Genomic DNA, 20,410 nt, shown 5'->3' with positions numbered 1-20,410 from the left:
ATGCAGGAACGCACAATAAATGCACTCCCAACAAATGTCCATCCAGCCTCTGTTTAAAAACCTCCAAAGAAGGAGACTCCACCACTCTCCCAGGCAGTGAATTCCACTGTCGAACAGCCCTGACGGTCAGGAAGTTCTTCCTAATGTTTAGGTGTGTCGCCATAAGTCAGTTGTGACCTGACAGCATTTGACACACAAAACATGGACGTTCACATCCCACATCGGATGAAGAGAGCTCTGCTTCAGGAAACTTCTCTGCTCAGATCAATCCTGTTAGCCTTTAAGATCCCACTGGATTCCTGTTTATTTTTTCCTGAAACCGACTCACGCCACCCGTTTCAAATAATTGCCTTCTCGTTGGTTACCAGGCCCCTGTTTTTAAGAGCTTCTCAGATAGAAAAGGGATGTATGCAAGTGATCTGCTTCTTAATGGAGCTGTAATAAATCCAATTCATGGGAGAGCTCTTAAAGTCTCCTGTACATGGAGAAAAAATGAGGGAGATGCATCTGCATGCTTTCCAAAACTCTTGCATTTTTCCTAGAATTATCTCAGTTTTCTTCTTTCTTTAAAAAAAAAGCACCTCTGACTTTCGGGGTTTTTCAGGGGTTGGCAGCCGTGGTCGGGTAGTTTGTGCTGCTAACGTTTCACTCGCACCTATGGCTGGCATCTCAGAGGCATGTGACAAGATGTGTTTCTTTCCATGGCATCAACACATCCCACTGTGACTTGCCTCTGAAGATGCCAGCCACAGTGGGTGAAATGTCAGCAGCAAAAACTACCAGACCACAGCCACATGGCCCTGAAAGCCCACAACAAGCAGTCGAGTCTGCCCTGAAACCTTTCGTGTATACAAAAAACTCCGCTCTTTCCGTATCCCAAAGGGTTCTGCATGGTTCTGCCAACCAAATCCTGTTCTTTCCTCCCGTTTGGGACTGCCAATAAGGAGCTTTGCCTCTGCACAACTCATATTCTGCAGCTCCAGATTAGCTTGTGCACTCCAACACATGCCGGCTGGTTGACCTTGAGCTAGTCACAGTTCTTCGGAGCTCTCTCAGCCCCACCCACCTCACAGGTGCTTGTTCTGGGGGAGGGGAGAAGGGAAAGGAGATTGTAAGCCCCTTTTACAGGAGAGGAAGGGGGAGAGTATAAATCCAAACTCTTCTTCTTGTTGTCGGCTTCAACGGGGCAGTTGGATTCGAACCCAGCTCTCCGAGTCCTACTGCAGATCCAGGCAGTCGTTCTCTGAAAGGATCGTTCTCTCTGTGTCTCTGTGTGTCTCTTTTACACACACTCACACACCCACGCCCAGTTGCGTGGGCCTCTTTGTCAAGTGACTCGGCCCCATTCGCTGCCGGGTCCGGGCGCGGGTTGGGGAAGGGAGCGCCCCGCAGCCCACCCCATGCCCGAGCGGGGCGGAGCTGTCCGGCTAGCCCAGAGCCCCGCTGGGTGGCGGAGAGCGCCGCGATGCGCAAGGCAGAGGCCCGGCCACGTCAGCACGACCACCCCGGGGGCACCCCGAGGGGAGCGGGGCCGAGCCTGGCGCCCCCCGGACCCATGGAGAGCCCCGCGGGGCTGAGCCTGGTAGGAACGGGGGGGGGGCTGCAATGGGAGGGGGCGTGGAGAGGGGCCAGAACCATCCAGAAATGGGCTTTTTGGGGAGGGGAGAAACTTTCCCAAACTTTCCCAAACTTTAACCAACTCTGCCGCCTTCCTGCTGCGTGTGCGCTTGGCGCGCTTGGCAAGGGCGCAGGAAAGGTTGCCAACCAGGCGGGAGGGGAAAGGGCCAGTCCCTTCAATGGCAGCTTAATGGCATTTTTTTACCAGATTAGGTCATTTGCTTGCGCACCGCGGAAAGCGTTGGCTGGTCAGTTGCACGCACGAAGCCTCTGATAAAGGGGGAGGATTTCCCCCTCCCCGCGCGAGGGTGTTGGCCAGGCTGGCAAAAAGCCAATGCGGGCAAGAAAAAGTTGGTTCCCCAACTGCTCCTTGGCTACAAAATCGTCCCTTGCTGGCTTGTCTAGTCCTGACATTAAAAAAAAAATCTTGTTATTTCCAGGAACCATCCCTCTACACCGTGAAGGCAATTTTTATCTTGGACAGTTTTGGTCAAAGGCTTTTAGCCAAGGTCAGTACTACCCGCGACTTTGTTGAAAGCCCAGTTTGGGATCTATAAAATGTCAAGGTGGAGTTACGAATAGCCTTTCACTGTTGAGGAAGGTTGGATCTCTCTTTGCTGTTTGCTGAAAGGAGAAGCACACTGGAGCAAAGATATAAAAATATATAAATCCCAACAATGGTATTTGGAGATATAGTGCCACTGGATAGGGAGGTTCTATTGAAGAAGGAGGAGGAGGAGGAGGTGGTGGTGGAGGAGGAGTTTGGATTTATATTCCCCCTTTCTCCCCCGTAGGAGACTCAAAGGGGCTTACAATCTCCTTGCCCTTCCCCCCTCATAACAAACAACCTGTGAGGTAGGTGGGGCTAAGAGAGCTCAGAAGTACTGTGACTAACCCAAGGTCACCCAGCGGCAAGTGTTGGAGTGCCCAAGCTAATCTGAATTCCCCAGATAAGCCTCCAATCTCAAGCGGCAGAGTGGGGAATCAAACCCGGTTCCTTCAGATTAGAGTTCCCTTCTCTTAACCACTATGCCACTGCTGCTCCTCAAACTACCATGTTTGCCAGCGATTGCTGTTAGACATGATAGTTCAATAGAACTTCCCTATCCAATGGCAATTTATCCAAATAAGGGAAATGAGATGGCTCACTTTAAATGTCAGTGTTTTTCAAGCTTGAGCAAAGGCGATTCTCACTTGTGAATTATCTCCCCCCTCTTGAACAGTCTGTTCTGTAAGACGTTCTTGCCTGCTTTTCCACAGTATTACGATGACACCTTTCCATCCACGAAAGAACAGAAGATCTTCGAGAAAAACATCTTCAACAAAACTCACAAGACCGACAGTGAGTGTGCAGCTATTTGGGATGGAGAGAGACCAACCAGCAGCCGGCAGCTCCTGGGACAAATCTGACCTTCTGAGCCCTGTAGCCCCAGTTTCTTCTCCTCTTCTTCCTACCTTTGCCAGACGCAGATATTCCAAGCAGCAGCTGTGCAGAAACGAAAGACAGGGGAAGGCAGAAAGAGAACCCCGTGGCGCAGAGTGGTCAGCTGCAGTACTGCAGTCAAAACCCTGCTCACAACTCTGCTCACAACCCCTTCCGCACATGCAGAATAATGCACTTTCAATTCACTTCCAATGCACTTTGCAGCTGGATCTTACTGTGCGGAATAATCCATTTACTGTGCGGAATAATCCACTTGCAAACAATTGCAAAAGTGGATTGAAAGTGGATTGAAAGTGCATTACTCTGCATGTGCGGAAGGGGCCAGAGTTTGATCCCGATGAAAGGCTGATCCAGGTAGCCTACTCAAGGCTGACTCTGTCTTCCATCCTTCGAGGTTGGTAAAATGAATACCCAGCTTGCTGGGGGTAAAGTGTAGATGACTGGGGAAGGCAATGGCCAACCACTCTGTCAACATAATCTGCCTTGTAAACATTGTGATGTGGCATCACCCCATAGGTCAGTAATGCCCCAGTCCTTGCCCAGGGGACTACTTTTACCTTTAGAGAGAGGAGGTGAAAATAGGAGCTAAGAAGAAGGGTTTCTTCTTCCCTTTCTCTCCTGTAAGGAGACTCAAGGTGGATTACCAGCTCCTTTCCCTTCCTCTCCCCACAACAGACACCTTGTGAGGCAGGTGGGGCTAAGAGAGTTCGGAGAGAACTGTGACTAGCCCAAGGTCACCCAGCAGCAATGTAGGCATGTGGAACTACATCTGGTTTATCAGATAAATCTCTGCTACTCAGGTGGAAGAGTGAGGAATCAAACCCGGTTCTCCAGATTAGAATCCATGCTGGCTTCCATGATGAAGGGAAGAGGAAAGAGACCAAATGAACAGGTTGCTTTGAGGAGACCAAATAAACAGGTTGCTTTGCAGGGAGTCAAGGGAAAGAGGAATTTAGACTGACTCTTCCACCTCCTCAAAGGAACACCTGGCAAATCTCCCTGCTGGGCAAAGCTCAAAACATTTTTCTTGACACATCCCATCCCAATGGGTTTGCCTTTCCAGTAGGTACGGAGGCTGCCAGACAGCAGCCATGTTTGGGAGGACTCAAGCGCACAGCTTTTTTCATTAGCCATCTACTCTCAAAGAGGTGTCACCGCCTGCAGGATCAGTCGATTCCAGCGGCTGAACATCCACAGGACAGCCATACAGCTAAGAAGCCTCCCGCTGCCCACAGCTGGAAGTAGGTTTCCAGCCTTTAAACTGGTCCTTCTAATTGTCCCTTGGATGTTTGAATATCGCAGCAGTTGTCATGTGCTGTGTTTTAGCTCCAGGCCAATGAAAAGCATCCACTGAACATTTCTGCTCATTGAACAGCTATCCAAGGGAAAGGGCATTTCCCCCCCTCTTAACAATTAACAACCGTAAGGAGAAGCCTCCCGTAGTCTCTGGCCTTTAAGTGGGTTGTTCAGCTGTACTGGACCAAGACTTGAGTCTTCCAGCTTTCTGAAGCTAAACAAGCCCCCTCCAGTCTGGTTGTTTCCAGAAAGGTTTTTGCGTATCCTGGGTGCATCCACTAAAAGGCCCAACTGGAGACGGAGTTAGTGTATAAGAAATTGAAGAGCAGTCAACCCTCTTGTAGAAAGGAGGAGTGCAGAATTCTTCAAAACCCATCTTAGCAGTTGTCCAAATAATGTTCTCTCTCACTCTTTTCTTCCTGTTCAGGTGAGATTGCTTTCTTGGAAGGGCTAACCATCGTCTACAAAAGCAGCATCGACCTCTTTTTATATGTGGTGGGCAGTTCCTGTGAAAATGAGGTAAGCCAGGCTTCTGAGAACAGGTTTCTAAGAAGCAGGGAGAGCCTGGATCCCCAGTGGAGCGCTGATTCTCTCCAACCCCATCGAAGTCTGGGCTTATTCTCACACTTCTTTTCAATTTTGCAGTGCACGTTATCATTTTCACAGGTGGTCTGTGTGTTTTCTGACACATGTATTGGGCTTATCCCCCCCCCCTTTAAGGGAAGAGTGTTACTTTATGGAATTGGGACCATGTCCACAAGAATCTGTGACATATATCTTGTTTCTCAGCTTCAAGGTTTAAATCGTAGCCCTATTGAGTGAGGACGGTGCAGTGTTTGTGTTTTGTCAAGCACACGGTATGCAGTCAGGGGGGAAATACCGTGTTTCCCCGAATATAAGACAGTGTCTTATATTAATTTTTGCTCCCAAAGATGTGCTATGTCTTATTTTCAGGGGATGTCTTATATTTCTGTATTCTGTTCGTCAGGCATGCTTCCAAACAAAAACTTTGCTACATCTTACTTTTGGGGGATGCCTTATATTTCGCACTTCAGCAAAACCTCTACTATGTCTTATTTTCCGGGGATGCCTTATATTAGGGGAAACAGGGTATGTGCTCCATACTATAATTATGACTTAGCATACTAACTAGCAAATAACAAGATGACTTATAATAAGATGACTTAGCATACTAACTAGCAAATAATAAGATGACTTAGCATACTAACTAGCAAATAACAACAAAAAACAAAAACCACTGCCAGTCCTGCTGCTCAAGAACACAGACACACAAACTGTGATCCTTACTACTAATTTACTAAGTGAATTGAAAAGAGAATATGAATGCACTACTATCTAAAACAGTTATGTACATAAACACAAAAAGTTACAAAAAATATAAACCACAAACAAATATATATGCAGAAAATACAATTGTACACACAGGAACAAATATGATCTAGAAATTTGTTTTTAACTGTGTAATGAAACACAGATAGAATTTAAAGATGTCCTTTACTGTAGATAGTGAACATAGGTGTTCAGCAGAAATGGTCCACAGCTTAATTTGTTTGGGGTAAGAGCTATCGCCTTGGTGACAAGGAAGAAGAAGAGTTTGGATTTATATCCCCCTTTCTCTCCTGTAAGGAAACTCAAAGGGGCTTACAATCTCCTTCCCCTCCCCCCCCCACAACAAACGCTCTGTGAGCTAGGTGGGGCTGAGAGAGCTCCAAAGAACTGTGACTAGCCCAAGGTCACCCAGCTGGCGTGTGTGGGAGTGCACAAGCTAATCTGGTTCCCCAGATAAACCTTCACAGCTCATGTGGCAGAACAGGGAATCAAACCCGGTTCTCCAGATTAGAGTGCACCTGCTCTTAACCACTACACCACTGCTGCTCTCCGCTTTACATGCAGAATGTCCCAGGCTCCATCCCTGGTGTCTCCAGTTAAAAGGAACAGGCCCAGGTCCCCAACATGGTGTTCTGGGCACCATGGTGCTGCTGCTGACACTTTTCCCCGTGCCCACCAAGTGCTTTTTAGAAAGTGAGAGACTTTTACCCAACAAGGCCTCTAATTGAATGACCACCAGAGATTGCTTTGGCAGCAGCTACCACCACAGCACAAGGATCTTCATGGTGTAACTGTGGGGAAGCTGCGGCGGCCATTTTCTCTCTGGCTTTGCCTCCTGCAGCAGCCATTTTGTGGCTGTGCCCACCATGCTAAGTCAGGATTCCAAAGGGGCCTGCAGGCTCAAAGAAGTTGGGGACCCCTGAAATAGGCAATATTGGCCCTGAAAGACCTCTGCTTGAGACTGTGGGGAGCTCCTGGAAGTCAGACTGGTCAAAGCACACTTGGATGGATCAGATTCTGGTGCGGTAGAAGGCAGTTTCATGTGTTCATGGATGCTTGCCCTTCTTCCCTGACCAGGAATTTTTTGTCTTTTTCCACAGCTGATGCTGATGTCGGTTCTCAGTTGTCTCTTTGAATCTCTCAATCACTTGCTACGGTAGGTATTGCTAATCCTGGAGATCACACACAATGGGTTAGATCCAACCAGTTTTCCCTCTGGTAAAAAAGAGACGGGGTTCAGTGTGGTTTAGTGGTTAAGAGGTGGATTCTAATCTGGAGAACCGGGTTTGATTCCCCACTCCTCCTCCACCTGAGTGGCAGAGGCTTATCTGGTGAACCAAATGTGTTTCCACATTCCTTCATTCCTGCTGATTGACCTTGGGCTAGTCCAGTGGTGGGATCCAAAAATTTTAGTAACAGGTTCCCATGGTGGTGGGATTCAAACTGTGGTGTAGCGCCAATGGGGCTGGGTGGAGCAAAACGGGGGCGGGGCATTCCTGGGCAGGGCTGTGGCAAGGACGCAGCCGCTGCGCCGGTCCTTGGGCGGGAAACGAATGCACGCAGTCTCAGGCTGCCACGCACACCGGTGCACCTCCTGCTAGACTTCTTCAAGTACTGCACGCTACTGCTGAGAGGAGGGGCGTAACTAAGGCAAAAATCACGTGGCAAAATCACCAATTAGTTAGTAACCTACTCTCGGGAACCTGTGAGAACCTGCTGGATCCCACCTCTGGGCTAGTCACAGTTCTCTCCAAACTCTCTCAGCCCCACCTACCTCACTAGGTGTCTGTGGGGAGAGAAAAGGAGCTTGTAAGCCACCTTACAAGCTCCTTACAGGAGAGAAAGGTGGGATATCATATAAATCCAATCTCCAACTCCTCCTCCTCCTTCCTCCAAAAAGGCCATGCTGGGGATCAAGGGACTAGCATGGACAAAAGCAATATGGGACAAGGGCTGTAAATAAACAGAGGAATTGGGCAAGATGGACTGAGAAAATCTTCTCCCAAAAATCCTGCGAACTGTAACTTTGGTTCAGTGCGGATCATTTTCTATTATGGATTCCGAGCTCCCTTCTCACAGAACTACAATTCCGAGGGTTCCTGAGGAAAGAAGGAATTACTTCAGTCGGTTTAAGTCTGTGGCAATGCAGATACATCTTCTTTGTCTTTCTAACTTGTCTTTCATCTAGAAAAAATGTGGAGAAGCGGACGCTGGTGGAGAACATGGATGGGGTCTTCCTCGTGGTGGATGAGATTGTTGATGGAGGGTGAGATGCATGTAGAGGAAGAATCATAGAGTCCCCAAGGGCCATCAAGTCCAACCCCCTGCAATGCAGGAACACATAATCAAAGCCCTAAGAGATAATGTTACACTGAGGCCACGAACAAGGAATCTTCTTGAAATAAATGGTTCAAGTGCTGTATGACAATATTATCCAAAAGCCTTTTCCAAGGTGAAATGAGCTTGGTTTGTCTCAACAGATGTCACCCTACAAATAGCTGCCTAATACCACCCTCAGATTTTAATCTGGATTTAAGAATATCTACTGCAGCTCACTCAAATCTGATTCATAAAGTAGTCAAATATATTAAGCTAAAACGTTTTAAAAGATCACCCACAAATCACATTAATAAATCACTTTAAACAGTAATCTCAAACAATGGATCCAGTTTAAAATGTAACCCCAATGAGCAAAATTCATACTTTACAAACAAACCATTATTTAATCTGAATTGGGTCTCTTTCCTGCTTTAAGAAATCCTCTTGGATTCCTGACTAACCATAATTCTTCAACTGTGGTCGATTCCCCACGGGGAAATTCTATCTAGATCAAACCAAGTTTGTAAAGAAATCGCACCTTTTCATCAAGGTTTCAACCTCCCCACCGCAGCATGTATTCAGCGAAGACATGTAGGCCTACCTTGGACCCCAGAAATGTAACAATCCCCACTGCCACATAATCTCCTTTGCGGGTCTCTCCTGATTGGCTGGCGTGCTGTATTCGAATGGGACCTTTTTGGGGCGGGAAATTTTTCCCTGCAACTTGCTAACCTGAGGTTCACTCATTTGCAAGGATGAACGTTTAAGCGTTTGGGCACTAAGCGGGTTTTTGCTCATTTGGAAGGGTGAACCGTTAATCGTTTAAGCAGGGGTTTTTTATGATAACGTCTCTCGCCAAGATCAGTGGCGAAATCAAAACCCAGAAGAGGCTGCGCGTGCATCTCTCAACAACCCCTGAGAGCTGATTGGTTGCTAGACTTGCGTCATGCTCCATGGCAGGAATTTCAAACACAGATTGGATCCCCGTTCCTCCCCACGAAACTGGATTGAAAGGGAAAAAGTTGTACTTGAAAGCAGGTTCTGCCGGGAAGCGGGTAAGGGGGAGAACAAGCACTAGAAATGGGATGAATCCCTGTTCGTCACTCAAGCAGTGGGGAGTTCTTGCTGAAACCTGGATATTTCGCATGAGTATCACGCAATTAATTGGCCATGGGGAATCAATTAGAAAGGTGGGTCATAAACAAGCTAAATAAATAATTTAATAAATAAAAATAATACGAAAAAAATCACAATATTCTAGAGTTATGCCACTTTTCTGAAGGAAATGATTTCATAATTGCTTTTTTGCTTCCACTGTCTGACCAGGCTGAATTCAGAAATAAAACAAGGATTAACCCTTTAAAAATAATTAAATAAGTGGCTTAAAGATCACATGAATTTGTTCAGCACCTGTGATGTGTCACACATGCTAGCCAGTAGCTGCTCGTGACGTTTGAGCAGTCAGTCTAAAGGTGCTGTGTGGTTTCCGGGCTGTATGGCCATGTTCTAGCAGCATTCTCTCCTGACGTTTCGCCTGCATCTGTGGCTGGCATCTTCAGAGGATCTGGCATCTTCAGAGGATCTTCAGATCCTCTGAAGATGCCAGCCACAGATGCAGGCGAAACGTCAGGAGAGAATGCTGCTAGAACACGGCCATACAGCCCGAAAACCACACAGCACCCCAGTGATTTCGGCCGTGAAAGCCTTCGACAATACAGTCAGTCTAAACTTCATGAACTATGTTTGAAGATATAATGTAGCTCAGTGTAAGTACATTGTACAGCCCCCACACAAGGCATTTTGACTGCTAGAGGGAAATGTTTTTTCCTTGGAGAACAATAGCTTTTATGTCTGGCTTCTTCAGGACAGCGGAAAAACAAGTGTGTGAAATCTGATCAACAACAAAAAAAAATTGCCCCCAAGCCATCTATGGTCATGTCTAGTCTTACATGAGGGGTTTCTCATTGCTGGAGACACGGATGGATACGCTCCCTGCCAAAGAAGTGTAATGTCTCTTTCTCCCTCTTTTTTGAATTCTAGTGTGATTCTTGAAAGTGATCCCCAACAAGTTGTACAGAACGTGAACTTCAGGGTGAGTGGTCTCCCTTTCCCCTCCCCCACTCTCTTGGGTAATTCGTCCACTTGGACCACCTGTTTCACTTCCTACATGAAACTCTTTCCATCTCAGCTGCTCCCAGAGCCTGCGGCTTATGGCTTTGTTCTGTTCGATTACATCACGGGTAACTCGGAACACCAAGAAATTATACCTGAGAGGTTGTATAAATAGCGAGATGCTGTTCGCAGACAGAAAGTAAAGAGTAAGGCAGCATCCCTTTAAAAGCATGTGCGTTCTGACTTGGTGTGGCATGCTGTTAGTTGAATGGAAACCAACCCGCTTTATCCTCCACTCCTGTTTGTCAGGGAAGATTCGCACTCGCTTAGTTGGAGGGAGAAGGTTACAATTCATGTAAATAACGTCAGGGCAGATGCCGTAAAGTCCTAACTGCTTTGATCCCAACAGAGGTGAATGAGAGTGAGAGAGTGTGCATGTGTGTGCAGTCTATGTGTGCATGAGTGCAAGGGGCTGTCAAGTTGCAGCCAACTTACAGTGACTTGCAAGCCAAGTGAGAAGCAGAGATACGTTGCCATTGCCTTCCTCTGCAGGTTTTTCCTTGGTCGTCTCTCTACCAAGTATCGACCCTGCTTAGCTTCTGAGATCTGATGAGACTGGGCTATACCCAGAGGCGTAGCTACCACGGGGCTGGGAGGTGCACGTCGCACTGGGCGTGTGCCTGGGGGGGGGGGGGCAGCAAAAATGTATTTTTGATTGTTTTAGTGTTTTTATTTTGTCAGCTAGCAGTGGGTGCAGTTTTTAGGTTAGCAACACCAAAATTTCAGGATATTGTCTGGCGACACTCCTGCTGATACCAGCCAAGTTTGGTAAAGTTTGATTAAGGGGGTCCAAAGTTATGGACCCCTAAAGAAGGTACCCCATCCCCCATTGTTTCCAATGGGAGCTAATAGTAGATGGGGCTACCTTTTGAGGGTCCAAAGTTATGAACCAAACTTCACTAAACTTAGTTGGTATCATCAGGATAGTCTCCTGCTGATACCAGCCAGGTTTGGTGAAGTCTGGTTTGGGGGGTCCAAAGTTATGGACCCCCAAAGAGGGTACCCCCATCTCCCATTGTTTCCAATGGGAGCTAATAGATGGGGCTACCCTTTTGAGGGTCCATAACTTTGGACCCCCTTAATAAAACTTCACCAAACCTGGGAGATATTTTGCACCAGGCTCCATTTCCCCTAGCTACGCCTCTGGCTATACCTTGCTACCGTCTCTCCCAGAGAATTATTTAGGCAAAGGGATTTCAGGCTTCCCCTTCTTCATCTGGGCCTCATCCGTTCATCGTTGGAGGTTTTTTAAAGAGAGGCTGGATGGCCATCTGTCAGGAGGTTGGACTTGATGGCCTTTGGGGGTCACTTCCAACTCTGTTGTTCTATGATTCTATGGATATTGCAATATCACAGTGTCATAGCAGTTACAATCAACTGGATTAGCTTGTTCAGACAGGATAATTCTGATATGGATGATTGCTGTAGTGCAAAAATACATGTGTCGATCTGTTAATGCAACATGGCAACTGAGCATATCAGGAGAATCGTGGGTTGGCCCATATGCCCGTTTTGTGCAATTGGAACACCAAAATCAAATGCCTAGAAAGGGCTTACATGTCCTGCTTCCCGTGGGGCAAACAACAAACCCACTGAGATCTACATAGGGAAAACAGTGCAGGAGAAAGGCTTTTAAAAAGACCTCCTCTCCCCCCCCTTCCCCCACTGTGCCCCACCCTCCCTGCCCAGCTGCTATGTATAGAAATATCCAAGGACAGGAGATCTGATTACAGACTGCCCTAGCCGTACCCTGAATGTGTATTATAGTAAACAATTACACGGTCTCTGAAATAGCTCCAGTTTCGAAGGAAACTGGGGGTGGGGGGGAATCTTTCCCTGCAAACGTTTTTGCAGCATGCAGCAGCCTGCTGGGAGATTGCTGCGTTTTTTTGTTTTAAAACCTGGGGGGTTATTTTGTGTGAATGCTGCTCCTGAACTAACTATGCCCTTGCTGTTGCACTATTCACGTGGATTTGCAAGTGGCAGCAGACTGGAGTGGAGATGTCATACCTGTTGTCACGCTTCACGCCCTTGAGAACACTTGGAGAGGTAGCACAGCATGAACTTCGGCCTTTTCCAGCTGCTACAATGACTTTGTGGCCGCACTGTAGCTCATCCGGGGTGTTTCATTAGGGCTGCCAGTTTCACCTGGGGAAATTCCTGGAGATTATGGAGTGGGGGGAGGACTTGCGGGGGGGAATTTTGAGAGGGATTTCTCTTGGAATCTACGCTTGCCTTCCAGAACTACCATTTGCTCCAGAGCACTTGATTTCAGTAATCCAGAGATCAGTCGTAATACTGTGGAAAACATTTAGGTTTCCCCTGAATATTGGAAATCATATGCTTAATGATTTCCAGTGTGGTGTAGTGGTTACAAGCAAGTACACTGTAATCTGGAGAACCGGGTTTGATTTTCCGCTCTGCCACTTGAATTGTGGAGGCTTATCTGGTGAACCAGAGTAGCTTGTGCTAGTCACAGTTCTTTGGAGGTCTTTCAGCACCACCCACCTCACAGGGTGTTTGTTGGGGGCGGGAGGGGGGAGGAGATTGTAAGCCCCTTTGAGTCTCTTTACAGGAGAGAAAGGGGGATATAAACCCAATTTATTATTCTTCATTTGTGGGAGTTTCTTTCAGCTTAGGAGTTTCCCCATGCTGAATAGTTTGCACAGACTTGGTTACCTCAGTACTCCTTTAAATTATGAGTTTGATTTTTTAAAACAGTATTTTAGCACGGAAACTTGCTTTAAGCTCTCTGTGGTTTGTTTTATAACATAATTTTTTATGAAGGACTGGAGCTTTTATAATGCTGGGTTTTTATTAACACCTTTTAATTTTTGTTGAAAAAAATTATAAGCTACCTGGAGCATATTCCTGCAGAAGCAAACATTCTAAATCAATAAACGCTCACTGCTAAGGTTTCCAGTTGACTGGACAAAAATGTCCTGTCTCTTTAAGAGAGGCATCATGTAGCGAAATGGACTGCAGAAACATTTCGTGGCATGGAGGTAAATAACAACATCTGCCATTAATACTCTGTTAAAGGGATAAGGGCACCTTTTGCCAGGACAATTGGTAAACCTGCTCTGCTGCCTATGGATCATTTATGAACAAATTAAACAGTACCAATACCAGTACAAAGCCTTATGGGACACCACGTCCCAATTTCCCATCACTATGAAAATTGTTAGTTCCTTCCCGACTTCTGCTTTCGAATTTTTTTAAACAGTTACCAGTCTATAACAGGACTGTCTTCTCAGCTTATGACTTTAAATTCTGAGTTCTATGGGACTTACTTCCCAGTAAGTGTGATTAGAATTGGGACTTCAGTGGCAACTTGTGTTTGTCCTGCTAGAACTTGTTCTGTTTTCTATTTCTCACTTTTGAGTAAGACTTCTGCAGTTTAAGATTGCTTTCTAGGGCTCCTTGCCTTCGTTCTAGTCCCCATCTCCTTCCCAATAATCTTCATCAACTTTCTTTACTGTGGCGGCCTACCTTCAGGTTGTGGCTAAAGATTTGATGGGATTGCAACTGGTTTCCAGGTGACAGAGGAGCCCCGTGATGCAGAAGTGATACAACGCAGTACTGCAGTCAAAGCTCTGCTCACAATTTGAGTTCGATCCCAACAGAAGTTGGCTTCAGGTTGCCAACTCAAGGTTAAAAAGAGAGAGAAGAGTTTGGATTCATACCCTGCATTTTTTTCCCAGAAGGAGTCTCAAGGTGGCTGACAAACTCCTTTTCCCTTCCTCTCCTCACAACAGACACCTTGTGAGGTAGGTGGGGCTGAGAAAATTCTGAATGAACTGTGACTAGCCCAAGGTCACCCAGCAGGCTTTATGTGTAGGAGTGGGGAAACAACTCTGGTTCACCAGATAAGAATCTGCCATTCATGTGGAGGAGTGGGGAATCAAACCTGGTTCTCCAGATTAAAATCAACCTGCTCTTAACCACTCCACCACTCAGCCTTCTATCCTTCCAAGGCCAGAAAAATGAGCATCCAACTTGCTGGAGGTAAAGTATACATGACTGGGGAAGGCAGTGGCAAACCGCCCTGTAAACAAAATCTGCCTAGTAAATATTGTGATGTGATGTTTCCCCATGGGTCAGTGATGACCTGGTGCATGCATGGGGGACTATGTTGACTTTTTACCTGGTGACAGAGATCAGTTCACCTGGAGGAAATGGCTGCTTTGGAGGGCGGAGTCTGAAGCATAATGCCCAATTGTATTTCCTCCCTGTCCCAAACCCCACCTTTCAAATCTCTACCCTCCACCCTCAAAATCTCCAGGTATTTCCCAACTCAGAGCTGGGAACCCAACATGCAAGCCTAAGAACATTTTCCTGGAGTAAACACCATTGAATAAAATGGGACTTACTTCTAAGTAGACCTGCTTAGAATTGCTCTTTATTTCCATCCATTGCAGGTAGATGACAGTCCTTTATCAGAGCACAGTGTCACTCAGGTAAGTCTTCCTGAACCATCTGGGATTACCTCAGGCAAAGCCCTCACTCTTGGTCGATGGTATTGCTCCAGTCCTGAAATTTGTGGATTGGTCAGATGTGCATTGGTAGCAGGCACATGAAGTTAATCACACTCTGGGACACACACACACACACACACACACACACACACACACACACACACACACACACACACACACACACACACACACACACACACACACACACACACACACACACACACACACACACACACACACACACACACACACACACACACACACATCATGAAAAGAATGTGCATTCCCTTGCAACCATGCATATGAAACCCCATGGTGAGGGAAACCACTCTGAGGGCTTTAGCAGAGAAATGGCCATCATGGGAGAGTCAATTGCTACCTGCAAATATGGCTTTTAAAGAATACAGCATCATAATTTGAAAGAATGCCTTTGACACCAGCTATCAATACAACAATATGTATGGTGTGTGTGTATACAGCAGTATGTATGGTGTGTATACATTCAACAATATGTATGGTGTGTATACATGCATACAAGTAACATACACTACATACAGCAAATGTAAGTATGAAATAAAAAAAGAATTCCAGCCACCAAATCGTCGGATGCCCCCACTGGCACAGGTGACATCTGGCACGAAGCAGGCTGTAACCCAATACTGTTTGTCTGCCTGGAGGCCTAAAACATGCTAGGAATCCTGGGAGGCTCATCTGCACATTCCGGCTTGTCACCCTTCAGCTTACTAGCTCTCTTCCAGCATGCTATCTTCTCTAAGGCCCCTTCCACACATGCAGAATAGTACACTTTCAATCCACTTTCAATCCACTTCGCAGCTGTGCGGAATAGCAAAATCCACTTGCAAACAATTGTGAAGGTGGATTGAAAGTGCATTATTCTGCCTGTGCAGAACAGGCCTGGGTTCATCCTGAGGGCATAAACCAAGAGCATGGAGAGAGGGTAGGTTCCTTGCAGGTTTTCCCAAACCCTGGACAAAATATCTCTCCTTGTCTGTTCCCTAAGAGTAAACATTCCACAACCCAAAGCTGATCACTTTGGTCTGTGATGCCACTGGCCCCAATGCTAACCCAAGTGCCAGATCTGTGGGTAGAAACAGATTCTCCATATGAGGACCAGTTTTTTCTCATGCAAAATGTCTAGCCATTAAAAATGACTCTGGAATGCTTACAGACCCTAATGTATTTGTCTCCACTGTACTGTCTCTGTAAAATGTCTCCCAAAATTGGTATTGGAGGCAGAGGACCATGGAAGGAGCAAAGGTCTACTGACCTTACTGCTGATTTTAATTCAGCCATGGAGAGATGTCATGTAACTTTTGGCCAGATTTGGGCTAACCGTTATGAGTGGTAATAGCCAATTTGGCTCACAGGGGGAATGTGGCCTTCCCTTTGTTGATACCACCAGCCCTGATAGTGTACTGGGGCTGTTTGAATTGAGGCTCTCCCCCTGACACTTCAAGCAGTCCATTTTGTCAGGCTAAAAGAAGAGAGAGGCAGGGGCCTATCTTAAGTTGCCCCACATTTTTTGCTCATGAAACCATGAAAAGTGGGAAGTATCCCCCACTGGCTGACCTCTGGTGCTATGATGACTTCACGCTGTCAAACAACCAATCAGACTTGGCTAAGTGATGCCATGGAGAGCGAGGCCGTGGCTTTCCTGCCCTTGCTCCGTACTGCTGCACATTTTCATCCCCATTTTGCTTGAAATGGGGCAGGGGGTGGATTCTCTTTTTTCACAAAATGAATTTCTTGTTCCCTTCCCCTTTTTAGCTCACTGCTTTCTTTACAGTGGTTCTTATGCCAAGGGGAATTTTTCTGGCTTACCCAGTCAAGAAACTTGGAAACCCTGCCATAAGAGATGTTTGGTCCTCCTCGCAGAACTACAGTTCCCATAATTCCATGGGCACAGAGAGGAACGTTAAACCAAATTGCGTACGGGTTAGATATGTCCAGAGTGGCATAGTTGCAGCTTCCAGAAAGTGCAGTAAGCAAATTCCCTTTGCCAGCGATTTGGTACCCCAGGTTGCATAGCAACCGACTGAATTTTGCCTAGGCCCAGCAAAACAGCTGTTCAGAGGGCTGGAGCTGTGGGGTGGGGTGGTGGCAGGCCAAAGATACAGGAGGTGCCAATGAGGACGCAGACTGCCCCCTACAGGGCAAAAAAGGTCAGATTTTCTCCCTGATCCCAAACATTTTATGCTTGCCCATGTGAACTGCTGTCAAGTCGCTTCCAACCACAGAGATATGATATGGAGTGAGGCAGCCTAAGTTCAGTCAGTTTCACATCCACTAGTTTTACTGGGAAGGCTCTATGGTGCAGTCCTGCAGAGCTGTGCATCCTTTTAGGTCCATTTAAAGACCTCAGGGCTCAGCTGTGCCGAACTTCGCCGAGGAATGCATCACTAAGCACCTGGCTGTTCCGCAGAAATCAGTCAACCTTTAAAACTGCTCAAATTTGCCTCGAATCAGGCCTCAGGTTACCAACAACAGCAACAACAACCTTTATTTGACATTTAAAAATAGGTTCTAGAGCGTTGCCAGACATTTTTGAAATACAAATCAAGAGTACATTCAAAGCGCAGACAGGAAGACTATATAGCAGTATACATTACTTAGAAAGTTCTGTCACTTGTAAAAGAAATTTTGCTACTTTTTCCAAGAGCTGTGTTGTTTAACAGAAGCTCCACAACAGAGCAGTCAGAGTTACTTTCAGATTTGTCTAGGGCCAGCCTGGGAGAGAAATTCCTAATGCCCACATATCTCGGACAGTCAAGAATAATGTGAGCAAGAGTCTCCACTTGATTTTTACAGTGTGGACAAACCCGATCCTGGAGAGGGATGGATAAGTAACCACCCTTTGTAATGGCCACCTCAGGTTACCAAATAGACCTGGAAGGGGAAAAAACCTCCTGTCCTTTTAATAAAATTATTTATTTATGGAAGTTGGCACCTTTTCAGTGTGTGGGATGGAGAACATCCTATCACCCTTGATGAAAGGGGGCGTGGATTTTTTTTCACCTGGCTGTTGGCAACCCTTTCTAGCTATCGGTAGGATCCTGCCTTTCTTTCAAGGAACTCTGAGAGGCTTGTGTGGTTTGCTTTTGGTGGCCCCTCTTCTAAAACTGTCTCCACCATCTTTTTCAGATAAGGTGTTCCCAGATATTAGCGCATAGTACTATCTATACCCTTTACCTTTTGTGGGAGATGTCAGACTTGTGGTGGGAGAATGGGCAAGGGAGGCAGGGTGGATGATTTAAGAGGCCAAAGGCTCCACCGGGAAGCTGAGTTATTGATCAGTTTCTCTTTTGAGGATATGTACTCAAAATTCAAGCAAAACATTCAAGTCCACACTTTTAATTAGCAAGTAACTCCTCTGGTTAAAGATTGTCTGCTTGAAAGACCTTGCTAAAACTAATTAAAATCGGTATAGGAGAAAATTAAAACAGGAAAGGTGAGAGGTATCAGTTTTTGTGAGTGGAAGAGATATCAGTTTGCTCAGCTTCCTACAAACCCTGGAACTGATTCCAGTTCCTCACCAGTTATTCTTTACAAGCTTTCTTCCTCTCAAGGACGCACTGCCATCTAGTGTTTGAGATGGGCAGAGCTAGACTACCTGCTTTTTTGGTGAAGTCTCTTCAATTCCTTCCAAAAATCAATTCCTTCAATAATGGTCTGATTTGGGGATTTAATTTGTGACACTATTCACCAGCACCCTTTTTATAGCGGTAAGAGAAGACTGATTAAAGAGTAGAGAGCTTCTGAGAATATACAGAGTGCCTTTCTCACAATGCTAAACTGTTATCTACAACTGCTCATTTTTTATTTGAAGTAGAGCTTCCAATACATGCACACACACAAAAAAACACCTTTCAGGTTAATTTTACCACAATTCATTCAGATCCTAATGGAAGGAAGAGATATAAGGCTGTTTGGGAATTGTCAGGACAGATGACCCATAGCCTGTTAACAAAATACTTGAAAGAGGAAGGAATTCACAATTTACATTTTCATCTCTTTCCTTTTTCTTCCTTCATCTGTTCATAGGTTCTGCAGTCGGCCAAAGAACAAATTAAGTGGTCCTTATTAAAATAAACATCTAGAACAAAAGACCTCGTGTTGGAGAGTTTTGATTTACATCTTCTTATGCTGTTTAAGACTTTCTCTTGTGGTCAAAAAGGAAGAGGAAGAAAATCTTTTAGTGGAATGCAAAATGGCTGACCCTCAGTATCTGGGAGGACATCAACCTGCTACAGGCTCATTTTGGTATCTTCTAAGTGGGCAAGGCCTTCTCTGGTCACGGACAGTTGTATTTGGGGCAATGTTCCAGAACCTATCTGGAAATGTTTTGGGGCAGATCTCCTAGCTCTAGAAGAAAGCAGGTTCTGAGTGTGAGGAAGAGGAGGAGGAAGAAGAAGAAGAAGATGATGATGATAACCAATCCATAACATTTCCACACATTGAACCACTTCTGCTTTACTGTCACCACAAACAAACAACCCTGGGATAAAGCCACATCATGTTCTCCCAATAGTCCTACCCATTTTTCTTATTGCTTTCTATGTACTAACGGGAAAGCAAGACTTTTGCTCTATTAAAAACTCCATGTGCTGAGTGACTGACTGAACTTAGGGCCCAGGAACACAGGATCTGCCCTGTGTTGCTGAAGCTACGGCAATCCTTTTGGGGCTGGTTCCACCTCCTGTGGCAGCCATTTTGTGGCAGCCATTTTGCCACCTGGCCCTCCATGCCATGTCAGAATTCCAAATGTGCCCACAGGCTCAAAAGGATTAGGGACCCCTGGTCTTAGTGCCTGAACAATCCACAAACACACAGACTAATGCACACAGCATGATTTTCAGCTTTTTGAAATGAAAGGGAACATTGGAAGAAGAAAACACTTCAGGGCAGCTTGTACAGGATAACTTTCTGGAGGATTTTGTCCTTTGCTCTCACTTCTTGGTACCCCAAACCTCTCATTTGATAGGGCTGCTCTGCTTTGCGTTCTCTGCAACCTTCCTCTTGTTTCTGTCCACCACCCTTCACTATGCCTTCTCCTTCCCCAATCTTTCGCTGACTGTATAACTGGTACTCTGCCCTGTGGGGAAGGTAGATTCTCTTCAGGGCAGAGTTTCTGTTATGGATGCCTTCTCACACTCACCACGCTGCAGATCTGTCAGTCTCTGCAGTTTGTGATGGGTCTAATACAGTCCATGTGCTTAGAGTGTTTTTTAAAAGCCCTCCCGATCGAAGCAGAGCAGGGTGGAGGCAAAAAGTGGTTTTGAGGGGAACAAGGAAATCAGCAGTAGGCAGGCAAAATGGCGGCTCAGCTCAGTTTCACTCAGCTCAGTTTGCAGGAGGGTGATCAAGCGAGGGTCAGGGTTGACTAGATGACCCTCAAGGTCCCTTCCAGCTCTATGCTTGTTTCTATGCTTGTCAAAGGCCTGGCCTTATCTGCCTTTTGGCTTCCACATCTGCCCATAGAACAGGGTTGGGTGGCATTCTTTCCTGCCTCCAACCAAAATGCCGATTGAATGCTGCCTATTCCATTACAGGGTCTGGTTTTGAAAGAGTTTGCAAGTCGTCCTGAAATGGATGCCCAGCTACCAGCCACGGGAGGCATTTCTTTTCCTGAAATATTTTCTTCAGGGGCCGCTTCACCCTCAGCATGCAGCCTGTGTTGTTGGTTGTTTCCACAGTAAGGTTCGGCCTCACTGTT

The 20,410-nt window shown here is 46.2% G+C and overlaps 1 protein-coding gene across 1 annotated transcript; it reads left to right on the top strand.

Moving 5' to 3' along the window:
• Nucleotides 1-1,385: 1,385 nt before the first annotated feature.
• COPZ2 (COPI coat complex subunit zeta 2) lies at nt 1,386-18,801 on the top strand. The gene is given in 10 exon segments (XM_048518404.1): nt 1,386-1,446; nt 1,449-1,582; nt 2,058-2,126; nt 2,878-2,959; nt 4,785-4,876; nt 6,808-6,863; nt 7,896-7,973; nt 10,067-10,118; nt 14,620-14,658; nt 18,739-18,801. Coding segments are annotated over 10 exon segments (696 nt in total). The 5' UTR covers nt 1,386-1,400; the 3' UTR covers nt 18,787-18,801.
• Nucleotides 18,802-20,410: the final 1,609 nt, after the last annotated feature.

Source organism: Sphaerodactylus townsendi, linkage group LG15 (genome assembly GCF_021028975.2).
Source record: "Sphaerodactylus townsendi isolate TG3544 linkage group LG15, MPM_Stown_v2.3, whole genome shotgun sequence".
NCBI classification, from domain to species: domain Eukaryota; kingdom Metazoa; phylum Chordata; class Lepidosauria; order Squamata; family Sphaerodactylidae; genus Sphaerodactylus; species Sphaerodactylus townsendi.
Note: the sequence above shows the minus strand (reverse complement) of the source record. Positions and strands in the feature narration are given on the sequence as shown.